General features: G+C 37.2%; 3 protein-coding genes across 4 annotated transcripts; 1 reads left to right on the top strand and 2 right to left on the bottom strand.

Moving 5' to 3' along the window:
* Positions 1 to 1,236: 1,236 nt before the first annotated feature.
* LOC311296288 (cocaine- and amphetamine-regulated transcript protein) lies at positions 1,237 to 3,174 on the bottom strand. The gene is made up of 3 exons (XM_084417992.1): positions 2,911 to 3,174; positions 2,731 to 2,814; positions 1,237 to 1,476 (listed from the first exon to the last, which is right to left on the bottom strand). Exons 1-3 carry the CDS (start codon positions 3,037 to 3,039, stop codon positions 1,369 to 1,371), a joined length of 321 nt encoding a protein of 106 aa, XP_084274118.1. The 5' UTR covers positions 3,040 to 3,174; the 3' UTR covers positions 1,237 to 1,368.
* A 2,200-nt stretch (positions 3,175 to 5,374) lies between these two features.
* kng1 (kininogen 1) lies at positions 5,375 to 27,268 on the bottom strand. Of its 2 annotated transcripts, XM_084417989.1 has the most exons (8): positions 27,211 to 27,268; positions 13,016 to 13,372; positions 12,816 to 12,932; positions 10,044 to 10,116; positions 8,573 to 8,745; positions 8,014 to 8,124; positions 5,943 to 6,035; positions 5,375 to 5,817 (listed from the first exon to the last, which is right to left on the bottom strand). In XM_084417989.1, exons 2-8 carry the CDS (start codon positions 13,211 to 13,213, stop codon positions 5,578 to 5,580), a joined length of 1,005 nt encoding a protein of 334 aa, XP_084274115.1. In that variant the 5' UTR covers positions 13,214 to 13,372; positions 27,211 to 27,268; the 3' UTR covers positions 5,375 to 5,577. The 2 variants fall into 2 exon arrangements, with proteins under 2 accessions (XP_084274115.1, XP_084274114.1); XM_084417988.1 differs by lacking the exon at positions 27,211 to 27,268 and having other exon boundaries at positions 13,016 to 13,455.
* Positions 21,555 to 26,820, top strand: lamp3 (lysosomal associated membrane protein 3). The gene is made up of 6 exons (XM_084417990.1): positions 21,555 to 21,708; positions 21,949 to 22,127; positions 24,176 to 24,295; positions 24,408 to 24,480; positions 26,313 to 26,483; positions 26,570 to 26,820. The coding sequence occupies exons 1-6, from the start codon at positions 21,648 to 21,650 to the stop codon at positions 26,707 to 26,709; spliced, it is 744 nt and encodes a 247-aa protein (XP_084274116.1). The 5' UTR covers positions 21,555 to 21,647; the 3' UTR covers positions 26,710 to 26,820.
* Positions 27,269 to 27,733: the final 465 nt, after the last annotated feature.

Raw genomic sequence — 27,733 nt, 5'->3', positions numbered from 1 at the left:
CTTCTCTTCTCCAACAAGGCGGGGCTATAACCTGTCAATCACATGAGATCCGCCAATAGCAAACCACCACCATCCAATCAATTCCCCACAGACAAAATCAAGCCCCGCCCTACATTTGTCCTTGTTTTTATTTATTTATTTATTTATTTTATTATTATTTAGAAATCAATTTACAAACATTCAGTTATCACAGTCCATAAACAAAGAATATACATCAAATAATTACAAGTAGCAAACAATAAATAACATGAATTAAATAAAAAAATTATAAAAATAAAAAACAACAGACTTAAAACCTTCAATAATTATAAGGATAAAAGGATTTTTTAATTGAAAAGTTTTGAGTATATATCAGTTATTAACATAGCTTTCTTATTTTTTACCAATATACTCAAGCTTGGAAGTTTTTTACCTGAGACTCAATATACATATATATCAGTTTCAATTTGGAATAATTTAAAGCATGGTCTTGATTTGGAAAATTTTGCTTTATGAATATGGAACTTACCTAGTAAAATAGAGATTTACAATATTACATACATTTCTATCTTTACAATCAAAATAGGTAATAATCTGTTTCCCTTCAATTGTTATTGTATACTTTCCAGAATGTAATACAAAAGGAACAACCAAAAAAGAGTTAACGATTCTTGTTCTGTCTTACAAAAATGATCAACAGGCGTGAATTTTGAGATAAACAAGTTTGTGGGATATATATATCATGCAATATTTTCAAATGTAATTCCCTAACTTTGTTCGTCACATTTGTTCTTGTTGATGAGCCGTTTCACTCGGATATACGTCACAATAGGGAGGAAAAGACTAGCCTATGTTTCATGACAACTTTAATATTATTATGTAATAACTCCTGTTCATGTGGCATTGAATAAAAAAGAGAGTATTTAATATGCAATGCAATGAAATGCATGCAAATTGGCATTAAAAATGAGGTTAAAACTGTGTGTAAATAACCTGGTGCAGTGTGGCAAATATTTTTATTTAAAGTTAGACTCTTAATTATTAGGAGGTTCAAAGATCCTGACCTTAAACATGCCCTCTGATATGACACATACTCCTGATTCATTTAGGATTCATATTCATCAGGAAATACAAATACTCTTAGCGCCACCTTGTGGCCGGTCATAAAGTTGCAAGCTCTTATAAAAGTCAACAAGAATAAGAAACAGTAGTACGACATTTAATGTTTTACATGTTCTCAGAGTAATCAGACTTTGAATAAAAATAGAGATTTATACAAAAATGCATGCATTTATTTTATGCGTCAGTTTGATAAAACATGTTACAACTGTGACTGGAAACAACAAACATGTGCACAATAAACGGCTTATGACAGAGCGGGAGATGTTTTCACAAGCACTTGAGGATGGAGAAACTGCAGCTGGTTCCTCCTGGACAACTGCACAGCTTCCCGAAGCGAGAGCCTTTCCGCACCGCACACTGCTCGCCTGCATCACACTGACACACACTTGATAAATGCATCACTGTTTTTACAATACATTGTAATTACATTAGTGTGTGCTGAATACAACTTGAACAATCTCTTTATTAAGCAGTTTATAATTTGGAATATTTTTCCTTTCTCTAAACAAAATGTTTTAACCTTAACCATCTTCTTATGTTCACGATATTGCTTCCCATTCTGTTAAAGGGATAGTTCACCAAAAAAAAAAAAAAAATTCAAAATTTTATATTTGATTGATAATCAAATTTGATTGAGTTGACGGTAGCCACTGACTTTAATAATAGAAAAAAAAAAAAAATCGGTGTATGACATTCATGACATGAATTAAAAAAACGCAATTTTTCAGTAAAGTGAAGTCGATTTTATATTTTTACTTTCTGGATTTCATTCGTTGATTTTATGTTTAAGAAAACAGACATGTGATGTCATATCACAACCGTTGCAGTGTCTGTGAAGAAAATGTCCATGTATGCAAATGCATACAAATGACCTGTACCTCAGCCAGACACCAGGGGGCGATCGACACATGTTGGCTTGACTTTTCAGGACTTGTGCAGCACACTTGTGTCCGACTCGTGCCATAAATCCTGAAAAGTAAAGTAAACCAAGATATGTCTATCGCCCCCTGGTGTCTGGCTGCAGTACAGGTCTTAAGCCCCGCCCTCTCCATGTAATCTAATGGGACGCGAGCAAAATTAAAACATCAAATTACACCTCAAATAAGTTTTTTCCAAAGATGGTTTTAGATAGTATTTATCACGCTAATGTAAGTTCAAGTGTTCGCTTTCATTCCCGTTAAACATCAAAGATGACGCTGCTGTGAATAAGGTCTATGGACCGACTCTTGCGTAGAGTTTTTGGTGTAGAAAAGAAATTTGGCGTGCTCAAACTAGCGGCTTTAGTGGATCCCTTCAGCTCGGAAAAACAAGTTCCTTAATGTTTAAACAACAGGATTGGAAATGGATTTGATGAATTATTGATGTTTAGAGGTATTAGTCGGTTTGTTCCCCTTTAAAAGTTGATAACGAAAAGAAAGTCTGATAAAATTAAAGAAATTGGTATGATAACATAATAAAAAATATGTAAAAAAACAAAAACGTAACAAAAACTTTAACTCATTATTTCCATCCTGTTTATTTTCATGTCATTGTGTAAATAATCAAGTTACACATTGTCCAATTTCACATTGTTATTGCTTATGTAATTAATTACATTAATGTGTACAAATGACCAATGAACAGACTTACCGACGGAACCCAGCCAAACTTCTTCTCCGCGGTGGGAATCTGTTTGTTTCTCAGTTTTTCAAGAACTTCTTGAAGAGCCTCGATCTGTAAAATGTTTTTTTTTTTTTTTTTACCCTTTATAGTTTAACTGTCAATGCTATGATGAATGAATGATTTCCTGACTAAGAAAAGATGCCTCACCAGTTCCTTCTCCTCTTGAGCCTTCATGTTATCTCCTGGCGAGCGGATCTCTAGGAAATCATCGCAGCGGACTAGTAACATCAAGACGGAGCAGGTTACGGTTAGAAGGAAGATGCGTTCTCTGACCATTGTGTCGAGTGGCAGGATTGATTTGAGACAGACGTCTGTTGTGAGCGACTCCTCTCGTGTGACAGAACTAGGACCATCTCAAGCGTTTATATGCTCTCACACGTATCGTTTCTAAACGCATCCACGTGAAACGCGGTGTTTGACACGGGTCGCGACCTCACAGCACCTCCGAAGGCAATGCAAACTACCGAAGAACGTCAGCAAGATGATTCATACCTCTGACCCGTGAACCGCAAACATCAACCCATTCATGTACACCTAACCTCATCTTTGACTACAATTACCAACCGTTTTTATTTCCGCAGACCATCATTTCATCACCGGAACATCCGTGACAAGAAATACTCATTTTAGGGAATTGCAAACAAAAGTAAACATCTCAGCGTTGATGAATAACTGAACAATTAGATTGCTAAAGTCAAGATTACGCCAATGGTTCACCGTGACTATAATACACAGAAGATCGTCTCCGATTAGGTCCAAACCTGTTTGAAAATCGTTCATCTGTGGAACAATAAAAGAGAACTTTAAAAGAATGTTCATGCTGCTCTTTTCCATACTACGAAAGTAGAGAAAATAAGTTAGGATCATATAAGCAGACTGAAGTCATACATACAACAGCTATGAGTTCATCACATTCAGATACGTGTTATATGAGAGAAACGCTGGCATTTGATGCCACTGATGTCAACCCTGCCGTGACCAGCCGCGGCGCTACCATTGGGCCAGGCCCACCCATTTTAGGTCCGTGCCCACCCATTTTCTACTATGGTTTTGTACGTTTCTTAATTCGGATCTATTTGCGATCCATTCCATTCTAAACAAACAGCGCAGTTTACATGCTTCGTCCTTGTTACATTATTCATTAAAATAGTAATTATTAAATGCACGCATAATTATCAGTGAACTTGATAAATGTTGGAGATATGTTTACATGCATGCACAAACAAATGCCTTTCAACTTAGTGCAAAATTCAGTATAAAATGAATGTGCAGCAATTTGTACAAATAGAGAGTCTGTAGGCCTACTATATGTGTTGTAGCCATTAAATAAGCTCATTTAGTTTCATATTTGTTCAAATATTATAATGATATTTTTTCATTTATGTTGATTATGAAAAGTTATGAGTAAGATATGATGCGCAATATCGAGAGACATGGAGCGGGTCAGACATGATTTTGACCACTTAATTAAGGTTTGTTTTGTTTAAAGCCTTTTTTTAAGTGAATTTCGTTTTGTATAAATTGTATCTTAATTTTAATAATTTTTAATTTAATTTAAATTTAATTTAATAAATAAGAAGCAAATATAGCAGACAACATAATCATGGAGGCGCCTGCGCAGTCACTTGCATTGCTCGTGAACAGGAGCGCTCATCCTACCTTAACGAAACTCAGCATATGCCTCACAGACATGAAATATATCTTAAGAAAGCTTGAAATGTCTTTTTAACAATTTAAAACTAAAAGAAATAGGCTACTCTCTGGTTATGTAATCCATGATGTGCATTTCTCTCTATAGGCGCGTTCACTATGGAGATGGCGATCGTCAACTTCATCTTTACAGCTGTTGTTGCTGTTAATAAACTAAAAATAATAGGCCTATAATTTTATTAAACAATAAATTAAATGAAACTGTAATTGTATTAAAAAAAGCGAAAAAAAATTCCAGTTTAATTTTTTTTAAAACCTATGCTAATTACGCATTAAATTCAGGTAGGCTACTGAGTCCTCACTGTCCTCAGTGCCGCAGAAAAGCGCTGAAACGGAGATGAAGGGGAACCCGTTTTTTTTTGTGGCCGTGACGTGTCAAATTTGGGTCTGTTTCTAACCAACTTTAATTGTGCTTACTGCTTTTACAACCACACAAGCTTAAAAATAATTGCATTTCAGAACCACCAAAAACCAACATTCGAGATGCATCCAGCGTTTTTTTATGCGATATCCCATTATGCACATACAAATAGGTGGATGGAAACATAGCTAATACGCTTTAGCTCTTTATTTCCCTCTTGTGCATTTTCTTGTCATTGTGTAAAAAAAAGTTATGATTAATAAAGTTTTATAGTGCCTGAGCATACAAGCATGAAGTAGTTAGTTTGACCCCAGGAGGAAGTATTTTATCTCACAATTTGGAGAAAAAAGTCAGTATTACAAGATATAAACACGCGATTGTGATAAAATGTCAGAATTACGAGTTTATAATGTGATTTTTCAAAAATGTGAGATAAAGTCGCTGTTACTAGTTGCAGTTGTTGTTTTTTTCATACAAATCTTCTTGGGAAAAAAAACAGATTTTATTACGTTGCATAGACAAGCAATACAATTCATCAAATAGCATATTTGTATATTCCTCTTTATTGTGAAATATGAGACAACTGTGAATTATTCTAATCCACAAATAAATGACTGACAAAACTCCATAAAACACATTATAAGAATGTTAGTTGCATTTTCTTTCATCCTTGCCTTATTTTTTTATTTTAGATAATCATTTAACCACAGAGCGCATAAAGACAAACAAACACGGGCTGCTCATCACATCAAATCCAGATCGCTGAGAGCAGTGTCTGCTGTGGCCGACTCTGTAGTGTTTGGAGCAGCAATGCTGTCAGTGACGGGCTTGAACTCTTTCCAGGGTTTGGTAGGACATTTCAGCGGTGTGCTTTGGGTTGCACTAATGCGCTCCTTGGAATCCTCTGAGGATTCTTTGGGTTTGGGAAGTTTCAAGCCCCTAAGAGGAGACCAGCCTGGTGGCCGTTTGAATCTTGTTAACTCCTGAAAGCAAGATGTTGGGCACAAACGGGTTCATTGAAAATCGATCGCAATACTTTATGCGGTGAAAATGATCTATATAATTGAATATATTCATTTATGTGTAAATATATTGATGGGTAGCTCACCCCCATGACACCTGGCTGACATTCAACATGCACTTCTGGGACCTCGTGTCTCCAAGGAGCAACATCCACAGTGGAGTTACACTGCATAACCTCCTAAACAACAACTGTACGTGTGAGGATACAAGTACACTTTCTTTGAGTTTGTTTCTATACACAACTATGGAAGTTTGTTTCCGCCACAAAATAAATAAAATGATATACAAAAGGTAAATGTGAGTTTTTATCTCACAATTCTGACATTGTCACGCAATTGCGAGTTTATCTCACAATTCTGAAAAAAGAGTTAGAAGAGCTAGAATAGAAGCGACTTCTTTTCTCGCAAGAGAATTTACGAGAATCTGTGTTTACAATCTCACAGATCTGACCTTTTTTTTCCAGAATTTCAAGATAAGCATAATAGTGAGAAAAAAAGTCAGAATTGCAAGATATAAACTCAATTGCGAGCAAAGTGTCAGAATTGCGAGATATGAACACAGTTGTGAGAAAAGCGTCAGAATTGCAAGATATAAACTCGCAATTGCAAGAAAAAGTCAGAATTGCGAGATATAAACTCAAGTGCGACATAAGCATCAAGAATTGCGAGATATAAACTATCAATTGCGAGAGAAGCATAAGAATTGCGATATAAACTAACTATTGCGAGAAAGTAGGAATTTCGAGATATAAACTAGCAGTTGCGAGAAAAGCATCAGAATTGCAATATAAACTAGCAATTGTGAGAAAAGTGTCAGAATTGTGAGGTATAAACTAGCAATTGCGAGAAAAGTGTCAGAATTGTGAGGTATAAACTCGCAATTGCAAAAAAACGTCAGAATTGTGAGATATAAACTCGCAATTGCGAGAAAAGCGTCAGAATTGTGAGATATAAACTAGCAATTGCAAGAAAAGCATCCGAACTGTAAGATATAAACTAGCAATTGCGAGAAAAGCATCCGAATTGTGAGATATAAACTCGCAATTGCGAGAAAAGCATCCAAATTGTAAGATATAAACTCGCAATTGCGAGAAAAACGTCAGAATTGTTATATAAACTAGCAATTGCGAGAAAAGCGCCAGAACTGCGAGATATAAACTAGCAATTGAGAGAAAAGCATCAGAATTCCGGAATATAAACTCACAATTGTGAGAAAAGTGTCAGAATTGCGAGATATAAACTCGCAATTGAGAGAAAAGCATCAGACTTGTGGAATATAAACTTGCAATTGAAAGAAAAGCATCAGAATTGCGAGATATAAACTAGCAATTGCGAGAAAAGTGTCAGAATTGTGAGGTATAAACTAGAAATTGCGAGAAAAGCGTCCGAATTGCGAGATATAAACTCACAATTGCGAGAAAAACATCAGTATTTCATTATATAAACTCACAATTGCGATAAAAGTGTCAGAATTGCGAGATATAAACTCGCAATTGCGAGAAAAACGTCAGAATTGTGAGATATAAACTCGCAATTCCAAGAAAAGCGTCCGAATTGTGAGGTATAAACTCGCAATTGCAAAAAAACTTCAGAATTGTGAGATATAAACTCGCAATTGCGAGAAAAACGTCAGAATTGTGAGATATAAACTCGCAATTGCGAGAAAAGCGTCCGAATTGTGAGATATAAACTCGCAATTGCGAGAAAAGCATCCGAATTGTAAGATATAAACTCGCAATTGCGAGAAAAACGTCAGAATTGTTATAGAAACTCGCAATTGCGAGAAAAGCGTCAGAATTGCCAGATATAAACTCATAATTGCATACAATAACATACATTTATGTATATAAAAATTTTCAACATTCTGTCAGACAAAGAACATCTTTGAGTGTTACTAAAGTGCATTGTGCCATCTCAGACTAAATTAATAGAAAATAATGTTTAATATTATAAGTTTGGGGTAAGTAAAAAAATTTAATAAAAAATTAAATAACATTTCTTAATAAATTAATAAATTAATACTTTCATTCAGAAAGGATGCATTAAAGACATTTGTATTGTTATAACGGATTTCTATTTCAAATAAATGAGATTCAAAGAATCTTGAAAAAAAGTATTAAGGTTTCCACTAAAATACAAAAGTGTTGTGAATCTTACGGTGTTCTCCTGCATTGGGTGACACTCCTCAGTAACAAATTTGAATTCCTTCCTGGTGCAGTTGCTCTTCTCAATTTTAAACTGCAATTTGTACCTGAATCCAGCAACCACCTACACATAGAGAAGAACCACAACACCACAACATTAACACCGCAGCCCAATTCAACAATAAAATAGCTAAATGGTTTAAATGAGGTGATTTTACGTTCATATTTATGCATCTACCCAAAGTCACACCAACTGAGTTGCTACACACTCTTAGAAGAAAGGGCTCTAAGTGACTTCAAATTTCTATCTAGAACCTTGGGATTCTGTCTTCTGGGTTCTGTCTGGCGCTTCATATATAGGGGTTTCCATCATGGGACCATTTTATGGATTTAGTTTTAATTATTAATAACAAGATTAATTTTTTTTTCCTCATATTGTACTTTTTTGGCCTAAAGTGTTCTTTAAAATTAAGTCAAGAACCCAAGGGTTCTATACAGAACCCATTGAACCTTTTTTTCTAGTGCCAAGCTCTACCAGCTGAGCTACAGGATCACGGAAAGAAAAAGTGTACCTGTTTTGTTGCCAATGTCAAGTCCTTAAAGATGTAGAAATGCTGATGATTGACCATAGCGTTGGCTTTGGTCAAAGAATGAATGAGCGGTTCTCTCAGTTCTTCTTGATGTAAGTCAATCTTTTCAGGGCAGCCCAGGCAATGGGCAACTTTAGAGGAAATAGCCGGCTCAGCTGTCAGAGAATTTTAGGAAAGAGAGAGTAAAATTTAATGTACTCCACCATCCAGAGTGATTTCAACTTCCTTTAAAAAAAATACTGTTTAATTCATAGTGGAAAAACTACACTACCCAGAATCCTCAACACAGATCCACCAATCAGAGAAGCCAGCGTTACCATTAAAATGGAAATCACATTTTCAAACTAGTGATATAAGTATTTGTAAATGTTTAAATGTTTTATGTAAGGACTGCACATAAATAGTTTTATAATATGGCATTTTTTAACCCAATTTCATAATTCGCAGTGCATTATGGGAAGAGTACACAGTCTTGTACATTTGTCTTCTGATTTCTACTGATTAAATACTTTGAATCAGATGCTGTGATGTACGGGATGAATCTTGTCTGTGCTTGAATCTTGTCTGTCATAAGGCATATTAATCCTCTGGTGCTGTTCGTCCGGTTTTGATCGAAACATTTAACGTTTTTTTTTTTTTTTTTTTTACTTCATCGGAATGGTGTGAAACTTGGTAAAGGTTTTGGCACTAACTGTATGAACACACACACAAAAAAAAATCATGGACATGATTCAAAAAGGTTAAATGGTCCTGAAAAATAAATAAAAAAATAGTCACACTTTTATTGTACGCGGTCAAAATGAGCGCATTTGAAATGGGAGACAAATTTCATCTAGTGGAACCATTTGGTACTGCGCACAAACAAGCTATTTTTTTGAGATATCAACCTCAAATTTGGAACACAGCTTTTGTTTAGATTTATGGTTTTAGAGTAAAACATTTTTTGGAAAATTTGTTTCATATAAAAATTTATAACAATAAATGTAAAGCTTTATACATTTTTTCCAAGTTCACTTTTTCAAACTTTTTTTCACTTCAGCAATAATCCGACAAGTCTCGTCTGTAAAAAGGGACCAAACTTCAGCCTGCGCTCCAAAGCATTCAAGATTTATGAGTTAAAGTTGGAAATTTCATTTTCAGGTTTATGCTCAAAAAAGTGAATAAATGGATTATAACTACTGCATAATTATAATTTAGTACCATAAAATCACCTAAAAATACAAAATATTGAATAAAAAACATTATTGACCTAAAATATAGTACAATCATTTCATTGAGCAAAAAAAAAATAAGTTTGACCGACAGAAGAAAAGCATCAGAGTTTTGCGTTTAAGGCATAAAAGTTCTATTAATTCCTTTAAATATGGAAAAATTACTATGTGTCATTAGAACTGAAGAAATGAGCCATGAGATATTGTTATAACATTCAGCCGGCAGCCATAATACAACATACCTGAACAGTCATGCATCAGTAACTCTTGACCTGCTTCTGTAAACAGAACTTTTGCATGACAGATTCTGAGTGCCTGAGGAACCACAAAATGTACGTTACCCCAAGACAAGAAAGACAGATATTTCAGTAATAAGAAGCCATGCTATAATGTAGGGGTGCAGCGGTACATGTATACGTCACGGTTCAGTGCATACAGTCAGTCACAGGCGATCCACACTCCAATACAGAAGGGGGCGCTGACGGTAATGCAACGTTGTTTACTAACCACCACAACAGGAAAAAGAGCAGAAGAAAAGATGATCTATGCACCAACCCAGGGGGGCAGGGTTTCATATTATTTTGAAGCTTCCCCGGGCGCTGCCATTGGCTAGCGGACCATCACCTGCTGTTAGCATTCCATTGACTCCCATTCATTTTGGCGTCACTTTGACAGCGAATAACTTTACATCTGAGGCGTTTAAAGACTCCATTTGTCCATTATTTATTTCTAAAGAAACACGAAAATGTATAAAAGGCTCCATTACCTTGTATCTTACGTTATGGCCCCGTAGATGCAGTTTTTGTAAAAATAGGCTAACGATTGCGTCATAACCACGCGACTCTCTGTCGCACAGTAGAGAGATTACCGTATGGACAGGAGGAGAAGCTCGCGGGCAATCGGGGGGACGTGGAGGCAAAATGACAAAATAATTAATCAGAATACCTAGCAAAAGTTTCTCCTGCTCCTAGCTCATGGACACCTCCTCCTCACGCTCTCCGTCTCGGCAAGTTTCGGAAGGGAATGATTCAGATTTCTCTCGGCACAGCTACTAGAAGACAGACGGGTTGCTCACGTCACATCTACGTCGTCAAGCTCAGTTTGAGTCTGCGCAGTACGCTCAGCCATCAGGACGTTAGTGCTTCTAATTGACTTCACTTGTTTCCGTTGAATCCAATGGGGGCGCTGTGTCCAGCTTATATACTGTCTATGCACCAACCAAAAACAAGAGTTCAGAGGGCGTGCAAGAGCTTGATAGTCGCCTGTACGCTGAGTTTCGATAAATTTTTGTGACACGCTCAAGAAACTTCAGGGAAAGGGAACCGGGACGGCAGAAAGCGGCATCATGTTTGTTTTTTTACTTTTCAAAAGCACAATGTTTTGCTTTTATTGTGAGTGTACATAAAAGTAAACCCTTTACAGTTTCTTACTCTTATCTGTATGTATTTTAAGTTGCTGTTATAGTGAGACAAAATCATTTGGCATTGTGCCGATTTGGGATTTCTTGAAAAAGCATAATATTGAACTTTGTGCGTCCGCATGTTAATGAACCCTTGTGCGCAAAGAAAATGCCAGCTTAGGTGTCAAGATCACCAGCTGGAGTGCCCTCGATGGCCACCAGAGGGCACTCTGACTCCACCCCGGACAATCACCACATTATCACGGACTCCATTCCCCATAATCCTTTGCCCCAGACTAATCAGCCATGATTACATCCACCTGTGTGACTCGTTAGCTCATTATCTCACCCTATAATAGCCTGGTTATCTCAGTCATTCATGGCGAAGTCTTGTTTAGTGTTACTCTGCATTTCTGAGCATTCTCTCTGGTTTCATGTCTCTTGGTTCTTCGATTTTTCCCTGTTTCTTGGATTCCCCTTTTGCCTGTTTGTTTGTTTTGTCTGGACTGCCTTCCTGTGCTTGACCCTTTGCCTGTGTTTGGATTACGGTTCTGGATTACTCCATAAAAGCTGCGTTTGGATCTCAAACCTTTGTGCCTCTGAGCAGTTCGTAACAGTAGGCTACGCACAACACGTTATTCAAACCAACTATTCCTTAATAGGGATCCACCGATATGAACATTTTGGCCGATCCCGATAACTCTTTATGTTTGAAAGCTGATAACCGATATATTGGCCGATACATCTAAATCCAAATTTTTGAGAGCATGATTACAAAAGTCTCACCATTAAAAGCCATGTCCCAAACACACAATTATAATGATGTTCACATTATAATTTTATGTGGCCTATATGACAGACTTGCGCTTATATCGGCCGATACCGATATGGTGGCCGATATATTGTGCATCCCTATTCCTTTTTTGAGGATTGTGTCTTCAAGCTCGCTTTCATCTTGTAGCCGATGAGTGTAAACGAAACTAATCCAGCTTGCAAGGAAAACTCTTTATGTAGAAATTAATGTTAAAAAAAGTACATTTAATAATAATTTTGCGGGAGCTGCAGGGGAGTGCGACCTACCGACCCATAGTTCACTAGCGCCCCCTATGCATCCCTATTCATCAATCAGGAATCTGGAGGGAATTGGCAAGAGTGCATTCTGTTCATTGCTTAGTGCTTACTACACTATAGGAGGCTGTAATGTACCAACTACCTCAGGGGACTAAATGCTGCTAGGTGGTACAAACTGTAATTTGCTCTACTGTCTGTTCAAAATAATAATAAAAAGTAACCTAGCATTGGGGATTTGTTGCTTTTTCCTGTAGTACCGAACTCGTATCGAACCGTGACACCAAAACCGTGGTTCGTACCGAACCGTGACTTCTGTGTACCGTTACACCCCTAATATAATGTGACTAGGGTCATGGATAAAGGCTGTTGTCAGGCTAGATTATTGATCGTGATTGGTCAATAGTGGCATTGTGCAATCAAAATGTTGTATTGTTAATTCTAACCTGTGTAACTGATATTCTTTAGATTTCTTGCATAGCTTGTTTCTAAAAGTTGGGGTTTATTTTGCGATAATGTTCACGTAGATAACTTGGTCAGATCTTACCGCATCTACTCGCTGCAGGTAGTCGCACTGATGCCAAGGCTTGTCTCCTCCCGCGGGACAGTCGCTCTCTCTGCTTGTGAAGCGCACAAACAGAACGTCCCCCGATTCATTCTGAGCCTGTGTGAAATTACAGCGTTGTACTTAAGGAAAGTTGCATAGATCTGCAAAATATTGTTGAATGCAAAGAGCAAAACTCCTACCTTTGTAGCCTCCAGGATTTCATAGAGAGCCAGTTTTGCGCCTTCGGTTAATATCTCGTTATGTTTGGTGAGAGTTAAACTGACAACATCTTCCACACGTTTATCGTCACACGGGATGCGTGTGTCAGTTTGTCCATGTCCCAAAGAACAGTAGAGCCAAGCTAAAGCAAAAACCACCAAGATCTTGTCCCGCATCATGGTGTCATGAACGTCTCTGCTCGTCTGGAAACCACTGAAAGTGTTCAGAAATGTTCCCACTGGACTCTATCCGCCCCTGTAATGATTTACTCACTGCTTTATCGCTAAATTCTGTCTCTATCTCCACCTGTCCAAATATGGTGAGCTGGTATTCAGCAGCTGTAAAGCAAATGTTTACTCATTTGAGACGCTCTCGACAACACGCAGAATTCCCTGAATCACAAGTCCAACTCCAAAGCAATGATAAGAGACCTTTCACAGAGACCTTTACATGATGGTGCACAATTTGACTTTGTTTTAACATTTTATTATGGTGGACAATCTGTTCCAAAAAAAAAATAATCAATCCATGTGCTCTGGACACAAACATTAGCTGTCAAGCCAATAGAAAGTTGTTTGTTTGCAAGTCGCCCAGTTTGCTTACAAAGAGATTATTGATTATACAGCTTTTTGGATATATTTTACGTATTTATCTCAAGTATTCATATTATCGTGAGTTACACAATAAAATAACAAAAGAATGACAGAAAAAAGTCCATAACAGAGACAAACACGCAGCATTTACCAGTGGTAGAAAGCAAAGTTGCGCTAAGCAAATTGACAAAAGTAGCTGTGTGTATTTAAGGGAATACTTTGTCCCCTCCACCTTTGTCCTGTGCTGTGAGTTTTCCTCTCATGAAATTAAAGAAATGATCTCACATAGAATTCAGTCTCTACTTGAATGTACTTGAATTTACTAATAACATAATGTATTAAAATATATATTTTTTAAATTGGTAAAAATGCTACAGTAATGTTAATTGTTCATTTACTTTACATTAACATACATATTAAATATTTATATAATAATTGTTAAAATAGTTTTTCTATGTACAAAAGCATGACGGTGAAAAACAGTAACAGGATGTTCTCAGAATTGTATGTGATGCATTACATTTAGTTATATTTTAATAGTTATATTTCTCTCACTTTTGTTTTTTAGTTATGTGCTCATTAATACAGAAATGTAACCTATCCCATATGCCTATGTCTGCTGTATAGTAGTTTATCTTTTTATACCTTTATCTGTTTTGCTCATCTTGAAGCGTATCACTCAAAATGGCAGCCGAGCAGAAATCAGCACTCAGTGAGGAATACCTAGCATAATACTCTAAATTATGAAACATATCCCTTAAAAATGATGCCCACAGGTTGTCTTTAAGGATTTTTTCAGAGGAATTCTCATTGTGTGAGACGTACAGTAGGGCTGCACAACGTATCGTTTTAGCGATGCCAATAGGGATCGTAGTTGATCAGTATAGACCAGGTACCACGGTTCGAAGCCCACATGATTCTCGGATTAATTGAAAAGTTTAACCATCATAGAGTGAATGTGTTTAAGGACCAGTCAGTTTAAACATTAATGCAGTTTTATTAAACCATTCAAAACACGAAAGAGAACTCAGTTTGTAACTCGAGCACTGTATATTTATAATTAATTATAACGAGCGGCAGTGCTCGCAGGTTCACCACCTTGTCCCGGAAGGGAGTGGCAGGAACCTTGGGCACGTATCCCGGCCGGGGTCTCAGAATAACGTGAGAGTTGGCCGGGTCTTATTCCAGGCACGTGGACGGAAAATGCATGCAGGACCCCTACCCTCTTAATGGAGGCTAATGCAACCAGGAGTACTGTCTTCCAAGACACCATTTTTAACTCCACTTACTGCAAGGACTCAAAGGTTGGTCTCTGCTGTGCTGTAAGCACCAAAGACAAGTCCCAAAAGGGTATCGAGTGAGGGCGAGGAGGATTTAGTCTTCTCGACCCCCTCAGGAACCTGACGATCAGGTCGCGCTTCCCCAGCGACTTACCCTTGACTGAAAGGATTCCTTTCTCAAAGGAATGGGCCAAGGAGGGGCTATCACGAAGGGGCTCAACTGGCTCTCTATGAAATCCTGGAGGCTACAAAGGTAGGAGTTTTGCTCTTTGCATTCAACAATATTTTGCAGATCTACGCAACTTCCTTAAGTACAGCGCTGTAATTTTCACAGTTCTGGGAACCAGGTCTGGTTGGGCCAGTAAGGTGTAACTAGCAAGACCTGCTCCTCATACTCCCTGACTTTGCACAGTGTTTGTGTGAGAAGGCTCACTGGGGAAAACGAATACTTGCGTAGGACCCGGGGCCAGCTGTGTGCCAGCGCATCCATGCCGAGGGTGCCCTCGGTCAGGGAATAAAACAACTGGCAGTGCGACGTGTCAGACGCGGCAAACAGATCTACCTGTGCGGTCCCGAAGCGCCTCCAATTCAGCTGGACCACCTGGGGAGAGCTCGTCAGCGGCACGGGTGAGCAGACCGGGGATATAAGTGGCACGAAGCGACCTCAGATGCATCTGACTCCATAGGAGAAGATGGCGGGCGAGTTGTGACATGCGGCGGGAGCGTAGACCACCCTGATGGTTGATGTACACAGCGGCCGCAGTGTTGTCCGTACAGACCAGTATATGCTTGCCTCGTAGCGGCCCCTTGAGGCGGCTCAGAGTAAGGTGTACTGCTAGCAACTCGAGGCAGTTGATGTGCCAGTGCAGTTGAGGCACCGTCCACAGACATGACACTGCATGCTCGTTGTACGTGGCCCCCCAGCCGAGAAGGGTCTGCCTGCAGAGCCGGAGGCTTCATTTTCAGGACCCCACTTTTAGGACCGCATTTCTAGGACCCTAGGTTTTTAGTGACAACGCCACCTACCGAATTAGAGGACCAGCGAACTAAGATGGATGACAATCAGAGTGTGAGTATCAAATGCGAATCAATTTTCATATTTGTTTAACTTTAAAAACAACTGTGATGCATTTCATTGGAAAGTTAACGTAGCTAACGCGATGGGGATTTGGTAAATAAATAGTCTTGAATGCATAGCCATCATATTAGCCTCTAATGCTGTAAAATGAATTGTTAGCACATTCATTTAACGGAACTGTTGCATGATAAGCCCGTGTTGACTTATTGAAAGCTCATTAAACTGTAGCATGTTCGTTCTGAAAGCTTGTTAATTACGCATTGTTTTTCCATTTTAATTCAGTTAAAATAATGTTTTCACTGTCACGTGCTCACAGTCAGTCTGTTTAATGTTAGCCTACTCACAATACATTTGAGTACGTCTCTTCATTTTGACATGGTTTTATAAAGTTGGTTGAGACATGACATTTTAATAGTCAGACATAACAGAGAGGCCATCATAATAACTGACTGTTAAAATACCACGTGTTAGATTGTGTCATTTACTGTTTACTGTAGGCTAGCCTACTCTATATGAAGTGCTTTCAAGGACACAGCTCAGGGTAGGCAATAGTATGACAAAAGATAAATAAATAAATTGGTTAAGCTTAGGCCTTATTTATGTCTATTTATTTATATGAAATTAACTTAAAAATGTTTTTCAAGAAACATAACAAATGTATAATATGCTATTTCTATTCAGATTTCTTGCATCTCTCTCTATTATTATTATTTTTTCTCAGTTGAGATGGGCTTTATTGACATGAGTTTTTTTAAAACCTTTGTTCCCACAACATCAAAATAAATATTTTTTTTTCAAATCTTTGAAGAGTATGCAATAATAGTATTATGAACATTAATTGGTATGAAGATTGATATCATAATTTTTGTATCATATATGTGTGTGCACTCTGTGGTAACTAAGATCTTTTAAATATGAAATTTAAAATTAGAGAGTAGAACATGTTCAACTAAATGTTCCTTATTTAATTCACTTCTCTTTCTCTCTCTTAGGAGTCAGTGATGATGCTGTCCATGACGTTCTGTCTATGTGGTTCACGTCAGGAACAAATATGTTTTTGTGTGTGTTGAAGTTCAGTTGTTATATATTATTTTGTAAAATAAACACAATCTTAAATAGGGTAACCCAGAGTCATCCTTGTCTTCCCTCTTTACTTGAAAATGTGGTCGATCTGACTGAAAAGACTATAACTTGATTCCTTGTTTATTTCACTTGAGTTATTATAGGCCTATTATGCTAGACCCAATAATTCCTCAACATTCCTAGGAACCAGGTTTAATTGCAATAAAGAAAGTAGAATTTGTGTGTAATAAAACTTTAAAAAATGTAAAACTCTAATGTAAGTAAAACTGGGTGGAAATACTGCCTTGGTGGCACTTTTTTCAGTCTTCCAAAACTAGGGTCTTGGAAATGCGTTCCTGAGACTGCGGTTCTCCGAGTCGGTAGGTGGCGCTGTCACAAAAAACTAGGGTCCTAGAAATGCGGTCCTAGAAGTGCGGTCCTGAAAATGCAGCCTCCGGGACTGCAGACAGATAATATTGCCCCAGCCGGTGGCAGAGGCATCCGTGAAGACTACAGTATGCCTGGACACTTGTTCTAGGGGAACACTTGCCCGTAGAAATGAAGGGTACGACCAAGGGCTGAAGATTTGGCGGCAGTACAGGGTGATACAAATCCGGTACAAGCCACGCTGTCACGCTCATCTCGGGACCCGGCTGTGAAGCCAGTGCTCGGCCTCATATGAAGCAATCCGTCACAGCGGCTGCGGATCCCATATGCTCTAGGAGCCTCTGAAAGTGTTTCAGTGGGGCCGCTGTTCTGCGTTTGAACTAATTCAAGCAGTTCAACACCGACTGAACACGTGCCTCTGTGAGGCGTGCTGTTAGGCTGACCGATTCCAACTCCATACCAAGAAAAGTGATCCTTTGCACGGGGGCGAGTTTGCTCTTCTCTTCTCCCAGTTGACCCAAAGTCCCAACTGGCTGAGGTGACTGAGCACCATGTGTCTGAAGTGATCCCAATTACATTGGCACGTCGAACATGACCGACTGAAAGGGAACTCTGGCTAAAAAATTCACTCCCCTAAAAAATCACCTCAATCATTCTAGAAGGATTAATTCTTTCCGAGCAGAGCTATTTAATCATCTGGTGAAATTGCTTTCGTATTGCAATTTATTGCTGAAAAACAAAACATTGCAATGTCAGTTTTCTTTCAATATTGTGAAGCCCTAGCATAAATGCCTTTCTTAATATCATTAATTCATCTTTGTCATTAGGATATGTACCAAAAACTTGTAAGCTGGCTATGATTAAACCGCTTGTTAAAAAAACACAACTTGATCCTACAGAATTAGTCAATTACAGGCCGATCTCGAATCTACCTTTTCTGTCAAAGATACTAGAAAAGGCGGTATCCTCACAAATATGTTCCTTTTTAGAAAGAAATGATATCTGCGAGGATTTTCAGTCAGGATTTAGACCGTACCATAGTACTGAGACTGCTCTCATTAGAGTCACAAATGATTTGCTCTTATCTGATCGTGGTTGTATCTCTCTATTGGTGTTACTCGATCTCAGTGCTGCATTTGATACTATTGACCACAAAATTCTTTTAAATAGACTCGAAAATTATGTTGGCATTAGTGGAATTGCATTAGCGTGGTTTAAATCATACTTATCTGACCGTTATCAGTTTGTAGCAGTAAATGAAGAGATGTCTTATCGATCACAAGTTCAGTATGGCATACCACAAGGCTCAGTACTAGGACCGTTGCTGTTCACTCTGTACATGCTACCCTTGGGAGATATCATTAGGAAACATGGCATTAGTTTTCACTGTTATGCTGATGATACTCAGCTCTATATTTCTTCGCGCCCTGACGAAACTTAGCAATTCACAAAATTAACTGAATGCATAGCTGATATAAAAAACTGGATGACTAGCAATTTCCTACTACTAAATTCTGAAAAAAACACAGATTCTAATTATTGGACAAAAAACGTCATCACGTAATAACGTAGAATACTGTCTAACACTTGATGGCTGCTCTGTCAAGTCTTCGTCGTCGGTTAGGAACCTGGGTGTGCTCTTTGATACCAATCTTTCATTTGAAAGTCACGTGTCTAGTATCTGTAAAACCGCATTTTTTCATCTTAAAAATATGTCTAAATTACGCCATATGCTCTCATTGACAAATGCAGAACAATTAGTTCATGCGTTCATGACCTCAAGGCTAGATTATTGTAATGCTCTACTGGGTGGTTGCCCTGCACGCTTAATAAACAAACTACAGCTAGTCCAAAACGCAGCAGCTCGAGTTCTTACCAGAACCAGGAAGTGTGACCATACTAGCCCCGTTCTGTCAACACTGCATTGGCTCCCTATTAAACACTGTATACATTTTTAAATATTGCTGATCACTTACAAAGCACTAAATGGTTTAGCTCCGCAGTACTTGAGCGAGCTCTTAACGCATTATAGTCCTTCACATCTATTGCGACAGTTGATAATACCTAGAATATCAAAATCGACTACTGGCGGTAGATCCTTCTCCTATTTAGCAGGGCGTATCCAGATCTGATGAAGGACCTGCGCCTGGACGTGACAACAACGCAGTCCTGAAGTGTGAACCAGTCCCTCCCGTTTACTGAAGTCAGTCGGATCCCAGCCGTATCCAGATCAGATGGTGGACCTGCGCCTGGACCCATCCATGACGCATCCCTGAGGTGCCAGCCTCATCAGCCCTGTGAAGGCCTCATCGACACGACAGCCATCGGCACTGATCCTCAACAAACTCGTCTCCATACCGGCGTGATGACTCCGACTTCCAACCAGATGAACTGGATAATATTCTGAATGTTCTGATCAAATCTGACGTCTGACCTGTAATGCTGCCAGAATCATAATCATACACCGTTCGCTCGTTGGCCAGAGGAGAACTGGCCCCGACTGAGCCTGGGTTCTCCCAAGGTTTTTTTCTCCATTCTGTCACTGATGGGGTTTTGGTTCCTTGCCACTGTTGCCTTGGCTTTTGGCTTGCTTAGTTGGGGACATTTAATATTCAACAACATTATTGATCTGCCTTACTTCTGACGATGACACAATTTTCTTCTAGAAACAAACTTTGTTGTATTATTTTCCAGTTATCACTGTGAAGCTGCTTTGATACAATCTGTATTGTAAAAAAGCTCTATATAAATAAAGGTGACTTGACTTGACATAAAAACAAGTGGTTAAAAAAGTTAAACCATGCATTTTTGGCATCAAAAAGACTACCTGCATTCAGTAAGTTTTTAATTTTACAAACAATATTTTGCGTTAGTACATTGCACCACAAAAAAAAAAAAGAAAAAAAAAAGAGAAGAATTCTAAACTTTTACTTCAGAAATTGAAAAGGTTGTTGAATATTTGCATGTATTTTTGAGTAATAAACTTGACAATAAAATAGTTTCACATCATTCATCCATAAATGTAGTAATTACTGATAAGATAATGTCATCCACATTTTTCAAAAGTATGCTACAACATGGATTGCACCTTCTCATCTTCAGTATTTTCTAAAATGTTTAAAATAAAATAAAAAACACAAGAAACTTGAACACACAAAAGACCAAAAAAAAAAAAAAAAAGAGAGAGAGAGAGACAGCAACCAAAACTGAAGTGGGAAGGGAAGTAAAACAGTGAACAAAGCACATAAAGTGTGAACAGACGAGTCTGGGCAATCTGCTCATCGTTCACACCTTCAAAATTCAAAAATGACAAAACACTTGTATCTCCAGTGTTTAAGAAATGTGCTTATTTTGTCAGGGTTTTTCAATTAACTGCAGATAAACATGCAAAGTTGAACACAGGGATAGTTCACCCCCCAAAAATGCAAATTGTCATCATTTACTCACACTCAGGTTTCTTTCTTCTGCTGAACACAAAAGAAGATATTTTGTTAATGTCAGTAACCAGACCCCATGATGGACCACATTGACTTCCATTGTATATATTTTTCCTACTATGAAAGTCAGTGGGGACCAGCAACTGTCTGGTTCAACTTTTATGTTCAACAGAAGAAAGAAACCTGAGGGTGAGTAAATGATGACAACATTTTTGGGTGAACTATCCTTTTAATAAACTTGCTGTTAGTTGTGACGACGATGTTGTGGAAGTTTTTAAATGCTCACATACAGTCAACTTATTTAAAGAAAAAATGTTTTTGGTAATTGAATGAAAAACAACTCAATATTTAATAGTCTTTAGGAAATGTGAGTGGTGCTTGCTGTGACATTGAACCATTTGAGGCATTAAATGCATTTTTTCTCCAACAAAAAAAGCACGAGTGACACTATTTTCTCCTAAATTTTGGTTTTGTCTCCAAAATTGGCACCAGTGATGTCCAGACCCGCCTCTACAACAGTGCCACTGCCTTTCATCGCACAGATGTCTAGATTTCCCAAAACTCAAATAGAAAAATAATACTACTTTGATATAGAGTCATTACTCATATCATTACTTGGTGTACTAATTGTGGGCTTGGCTAAAATGCTTCCTGGTGTCATACAATTGCTGACAGCATTGAGGCATAAGGGTCCTCCTTCACAACCACACTGGCATTAGTTTAACGCCGAAACCATAACAGCATCTGCTCTGCTACCCAACAACCTCGTTCTCAACATGACTCGCACGCGCCGACCCATCGCTCTGTTTCTCATGCTGTCTTCCCTGCACTGGCTTGGTGAGTCGATTTGCCTTTTCATTTGAATCAAATTATTCCACAAACTTGTGATTTACAAAGAGAAAGTTCAACTTTTAGAAAGCAAGCCGTAGTCTAGTTGTTCACAAGCACAAAGCAACACATTTTGTTGCTTGCGATGCCTCATGTTGGTTAACACTTCCTCGCGAGTGGTGCATCTTGAAGCCCCCCACAATGTACTAACAGGAAATTCTCTAGCCTCAAACTCTATTGACCTTTCAGACTCCGCAGCTTCCAGTGATGAAGTTCATGCAATCAGCAGTAGAGGTGCTCCCAAGAGACCCGTCCTGCAGCCCAAAGAAACTGCCCCGCCTCAGGTCACCTACACCCTCAAGAACCCTAAAGGACAAGTGTGTGTGCGAGCCAGTTTGGGAGCGCAGTATGTGGTGAGAGAGAACAAAGTAAGCTTGTTATGCTCTCAGCACTTTTATTCCACCTCTCAGCATATTCCTTCTAGGGGTGAGAACTCACTTGGTTTAACACTAACATCTGCAACGGCTCACTGTCAGAAAGCTTTGTGTGCAGAAAGGGTACAAAGGGTTTTGGGTACAACAGCTTTGAACTGGGACAGTTTCATTAAGAGCTTGACGTATGAATATGCACCATTTGGGAGTAATAAAGCAACAATATATTCTATTACCGTATATATATATACAGTAGTCAACATCTGAAGTGCACGGATCAAAAGTTTTACATGAATTTTGAACAATACGCATTCTTGTCTTAGGACAACTTTGAACTTTGTTGATCCACTTCAAATGTTGACTACTTTACACTACACTGATGAAAATGATTTTGTGGTGAAGTAAATACTGAAAAAAGTTGAATGAAAAAGTTAGTTAAGGCAAGAATAAAAAAGAAAAACGAAGTAAATTCTATATTAGTACTCAATTCATGCTTGTAGAAATGAAAGCAAAAGTAAATATCAACATTATAAAATTAAGTAAATTTATTCAACTTTTCTGATACTGGGGTTCCCATTATGCACTGGGCCTTGATGAGGTTGATTTTTCACTGTTTTCCAGCTGTATTTACACTGTTTCATCATTGCTTTTGTTGTTAGGATTAGTAACTTGCCATTTTGTGACAATTGGAGTTCATTTTCTACTCAAAATGACACATTCAAACACAAAAACGATCCATCAAATGTTACCGTCATTGTCTACCAAGTGTTGAGGTCTCTGAGGTCACATATTGAATAACTTCTGATATGTAGATAAGGTGTCTCACACAATATCTATTGTATTTATCACTTAGATGTTTCTAAGTAAAGCTTAACTTAAGTAGAGTTTACTTAAAATGAGAGTTTCCATATTTGAAATTTACTTTAAAAATATGCGTGCAAAAACTTGCCAAATAAAAATGCAAAGTTTTTGTTTTCAGTGTGTATATATATACACTTTAAATGTACTAAATTCCAGCTTCATCAGTACAAATTACAAGTTATTATTTAAGTATATTACTTAAGATGTATTTAAGTGGGTCAAATACACTCTACAGTTCAACTAATTACATATAATATCAATCTAAACTGTAATACATTTTAATTTAACTTAACTTTCAGATCACACTTAAGTATATTATTTTAAAGTATATTTTTGTGGTGTAATAATTACTGTGCTAAAGTGTACTTCTTTTTCATGAGAGATACCTTTCAAATGACCTGAATTTTGGGATATTATTAATCAACTTCAAAATAATTGCTAATTATTAACATATTTATAACTTATAAGGTAAATGTATGAATATGCACCACTTAGGAGTAATAGCATTTGGGGGTAAAGCAACAATATATATATATATATATATATATATATATATATATATATATATATATATATATATATATATATTACAAGTTAATACTTTAAATGTACTAAATTCCAGATTCATCATTACAAATGACAAGTTTTAAGTGTATTACTTAAGATGTACTTAAGTGGGTCAAAAACACTCTAAAGTTCAGCTGATTACATTTAATATGAATTATACATAATATATGAAACATTTTAATTTAACTTTACTCTTAGTTCACACTTAAGTATATTCAAAGTATATTATTTGTGTAATAATTACTGATTTTAAAGTGTGCTAAAGTGTACTTATTTCACATTTCAAATGAACTGAATTTTGGGATATTATTAATCAGCTTACATTTATTTACTTCCAGTTGTATATCGTGTTTGTTCGTGTGCCAGTGTTGGGGTCAGCCCGTTTCAGCCAAATTTTTCAACCAATATCTTTTTCACTATGTCCATGCATTCAGTAAACTCAAAGGGTTCAATGTTGAACATATGACTTTCTGCTGCTGCAAATTCTGCAAAATCGACTCCCTCTAGTCAGTCAAACCCAATTTGTGTGTCTTGAGCTTTACATCCCAACGGTTTTGATATTGTTAGGATTTTGATTTCCAGCCTCCATTAGTCACGTTGCATAACTTGTATTCCAGAAAAAGTACTATTTCAACCTGAATTCCGGCTCGACACAAGCCACGGGATACTGTGGCAACAAAAAGACTCATCTCTCATTGGATTTTGATGGTGGAAATCTGCAGTTCACTTTCATCAAGGTACCTACAGTATTATCTGTTTGCATTTATGACACGTTTCTCTTGAGGTTAAATATGCGCACAACATCTAGCCTCGATCAACATGCAATTCAGTATTTCGCCACACTTGCAGGAAGGCGATGTCTCCTATGTGAAGACTATCCAAGGTCTTCTGATGCCTACTCCTCCTTGTAAAAATTGCCAGAGTAAGTATAAATCTGATATCACTGATAGAAAACATCAGGAACCCTGTGATATACTGCCATTTACACAACATTGTTCTCCAATTAAAAACGGAAAACTTTTTATTAGGGCTCCTTTTTGTGTGCTTAATCATTAAGCATACAATATTTATATTCATAACACGGGAACGTTTAAATGACAACCATGTACTAAAAATGGAAATGTTTGCGTTTTTTTGCGTACAGACGACAACGTTGTCAAAACGATCCCCATTCGTGAAAACGCCTAAAAACGCTGTATTATTCATGCCTGGCCAGTAGGTGGCGATGTCACTTTGTAAAGAAACACTATAGACTGATCACATAATACACATGCGCATGACATCAGCATTTTCACAGATTCATGTTTTTGTAGTTTACGCGGAGACGATAACGGTATCGTTTTCAAAACTTGTACTTTGAAACTCGTTTTCAAAAGTTTGTGTTTTCAGGCCCCGAAAACACTGATGTTGTGTAAATGAACGACCAAAACACATATAAAAAGTTTTTACGTTTTTAGTTGAAAACTGTCGTGTAAACGGCCCCTAAGAGTGAATTTTACAAAAACAAGTCAGGTCATATTTCTATGGAAGCTTGTTTCCGCCACTGAATAATAAATACATAATAATAATTGCGACTTTATATCTCGTAATTGCGACTTTATATCTCAGAATTGCGACTTTATATCTCGCAAATTGTGAGATGTAAACTTGCAAGTGTGAGATATAAAGTCGCAATTCTGAGAAATAAAGTCGCAATTGCGAGATATAAAGTCAGAATTGCATGATATAAAGTCGCAATTGCGTGTTATAAAGTCAGAATTGTGAGATATAAACTATTCTGAGGTAAAAAAAAAGAGAATTGGACTTGATATAAAGTCGCAATTGCGAGAAAAAAAGTCAGAATTCTGACTTTATAACACGCAATTGCGACTTTATTTCACGCAATTCTGACTTTATATCTCGCAATTCTGACTTTATATCTCGCAATTCTGACTTTATATCATGCAATTGCGACTTTATATCTCACAATTCTGACTTTATATCTCGCAATTCTGACTTTATATCTCGCAATTCTGACTTTATATCTCGCAATTCTGACTTTATATCTCGCAATTGCGACTTTATATCTCACAATTCTGACTTTATATCTCGCAATTCTGACTTTATATCTCGCAATTCTGACTTTATATCATGCAATTCTGACTTTATATCTCGCAATTGCGACTTTATATCTCGCAATTCTGACTTTATAACACGCAATTCTGACTTTATATCATGCAATTCTGACTTTATATCTCGCAATTGCGACTTTATATCTCGCAATTCTGACTTTATATCACGCAATTCTGACTTTATAACACGCAATTGCGACTTTATTTCACGCAATTCTGACTTTATATCTCGCAATTCTGACTTTGTTTCACGCAATTCTGACTTTATATCTCGCAATTCTGAGAAATAAAGTCAGAATTGCGAGATGTAAACTCGCAATTGTGAGATAAAAAGTCTCAATTATCTTTTAAAATGAAACAAGCTTCCATATATTTCACACCCAAACCAATATATATATATATACACACACAAAATAAGAATTTGGTAAAAAAAAAAAAAAAAAAAAACTTAATTTTCATGTAAATGTCACAGTGTAAAAAATCATAATGTGCCTCATTTCTTACTTTTGATTTTGGGGTTAAATGTGACTCAGGTATCGTTCTTGTCAGTTTCCATAAGATTAATCTTTGTTGGCTTAGGAGAATTTTCTTAATATGAGCTGATTACTACTTTTTTTTTTTTTTACCGCCATTTAATCCACAGATAAAACCTACGTTGGAATCGTGGATCATGACAAGCTTTTCTCAGCTAAATCTGGCCTAAGCTTCAAGTGCAAGTCTGAGACGATTGAGAAACTGTCCGGCACCCTCACGCTCAAACTGGTGCCGCTGCAGATTCAGGCCTTTGACCTCGCCGGTGGAGTCTTCGGGAAAGGTCAATATAATTCACATATAAATCAAAACGTGATCTATCAACCTGTTTGCCCAAGAATAAGATGTTTTATCGTGACTTAATTTCAGAGGTTGAGTGCTCGGCGGACTACAACAAACGGATGATCCCGATCATTCTGGGGGCCGTCGCTGTAGCCATTTGCCTGATCGCCATCCTGACGTATGTGCTGGTGCGAGAGCGCCGGGGCCGAGGCTACGAGCAGATCTAGATGAGCACCGAGTGGAGATGAATCAAGAGATTTCATTGTTTTATAGTGTGTGGATATTGCTTTACAGTTTTAAATGATCTCAGTAAACAATTAAAATACGAGAGACACGAACTGCTGTTGTCAATGTGTTCATTGTAATGCATACGTCGCTTTTTCATTCTGATGTCTGAGGATTTGGGGCCATATGTCAAAATGCAGGTATTACATTACATTGTAAAATGCCATGAAAAAAAAGAAGAAGCAGATTTTTCAATAAGAAAATTGATGTTGCTTAATTATGAAGTCCCAACAGGAGAAGACTTAATTGACATAATGTATCCCAGTATTTTCAACAACCCTTGTTGAAAGTGACAACAAGTATAATTCTGTGTGTTCAGCAAAGTTTGTCTTTGTCTTTTTCATAGGTAAGACTTTAAAGCTTGTCTATACAGTAAAAATGCTTTCTAACTTAATTTACCCATTATTATTTAACAAAACAGAATATAGTTGAATATACTTTACCCAAACCAACGCAGCCTTAATATTTCATAGATGTCGGGACGGATTTCGCGGGAAATTGCACACAAACGTCACTGGTCCCTGCGTGTTTAGTAGTGATTTACATTCTTAGTGCGTATCGCCACCTACTGGACAGTTGTGCAATCATTTTTTTATTTAATTTCATCGTGTATTATCAATTTCATGTGTATTACTCTGAACAAGAATTATATTGTTTGTTTGCTAATTATACATTTAAAAAAGATAATATGGCTGTATAAGTTTTTTTGTTTAGCCATTTTGCCTCCACATTTCACATAAGAGGTGAGATCATGTATCACATATGTATTTTATTAAAGAAATACATTATATAGAATTTGTCTTGTTGCAAAAGTAAGTGTAGATCTATGATGTGTGAGATGAGGATAAAATAAATAAATTAGAATAAATAAATAAATAAATAAATATATATATATATATATATATATATATATATATATATATATATTTTATATATAACGTTATATATGTATGTATATATATATAT

Source organism: Rutilus rutilus, assembly GCF_951802725.1.
Source record: "Rutilus rutilus genome assembly, chromosome: 8".
Classification (NCBI taxonomy): Eukaryota; Metazoa; Chordata; class Actinopteri; order Cypriniformes; family Leuciscidae; genus Rutilus; species Rutilus rutilus.
This window is presented reverse-complemented; position numbering and strand designations above follow the sequence as displayed.

What these genes read in the sequence shown, in the direction of transcription:
- LOC311296288 (XM_084417992.1), bottom strand. Translation starts at nt 3,039, where the DNA reads ATGGTCAGAGAACGCATCTTCCTTCTAACCGTAACCTGCTCCGTCTTG. An exon ending in CTCAAGAGGAGAAGGAACTG is followed by an intron (nt 2,815 to 2,910) that starts GTGAGGCATCTT and finishes AACATTTTACAG; the next exon opens with ATCGAGGCTCTTCAAGAAGT. An exon ending in AGTTTGGCTGGGTTCCGTCG is followed by an intron (nt 1,477 to 2,730) that starts GTAAGTCTGTTC and finishes AGTGTGTGTCAG; the next exon opens with TGTGATGCAGGCGAGCAGTG.
- kng1 (XM_084417989.1), bottom strand. Translation starts at nt 13,213, where the DNA reads ATGATGCGGGACAAGATCTTGGTGGTTTTTGCTTTAGCTTGGCTCTAC. An exon ending in AAATCCTGGAGGCTACAAAG is followed by an intron (nt 12,933 to 13,015) that starts GTAGGAGTTTTG and finishes AATTTCACACAG; the next exon opens with GCTCAGAATGAATCGGGGGA. An exon ending in ACTGATGCATGACTGTTCAG is followed by an intron (nt 8,746 to 10,043) that starts GTATGTTGTATT and finishes ATTCTCTGACAG; the next exon opens with CTGAGCCGGCTATTTCCTCT.
- lamp3 (XM_084417990.1), top strand. Translation starts at nt 21,648, where the DNA reads ATGACTCGCACGCGCCGACCCATCGCTCTGTTTCTCATGCTGTCTTCC. An exon ending in TCCTTGTAAAAATTGCCAGA is followed by an intron (nt 24,481 to 26,312) that starts GTAAGTATAAAT and finishes TTTAATCCACAG; the next exon opens with ATAAAACCTACGTTGGAATC. An exon ending in CGGTGGAGTCTTCGGGAAAG is followed by an intron (nt 26,484 to 26,569) that starts GTCAATATAATT and finishes ACTTAATTTCAG; the next exon opens with AGGTTGAGTGCTCGGCGGAC.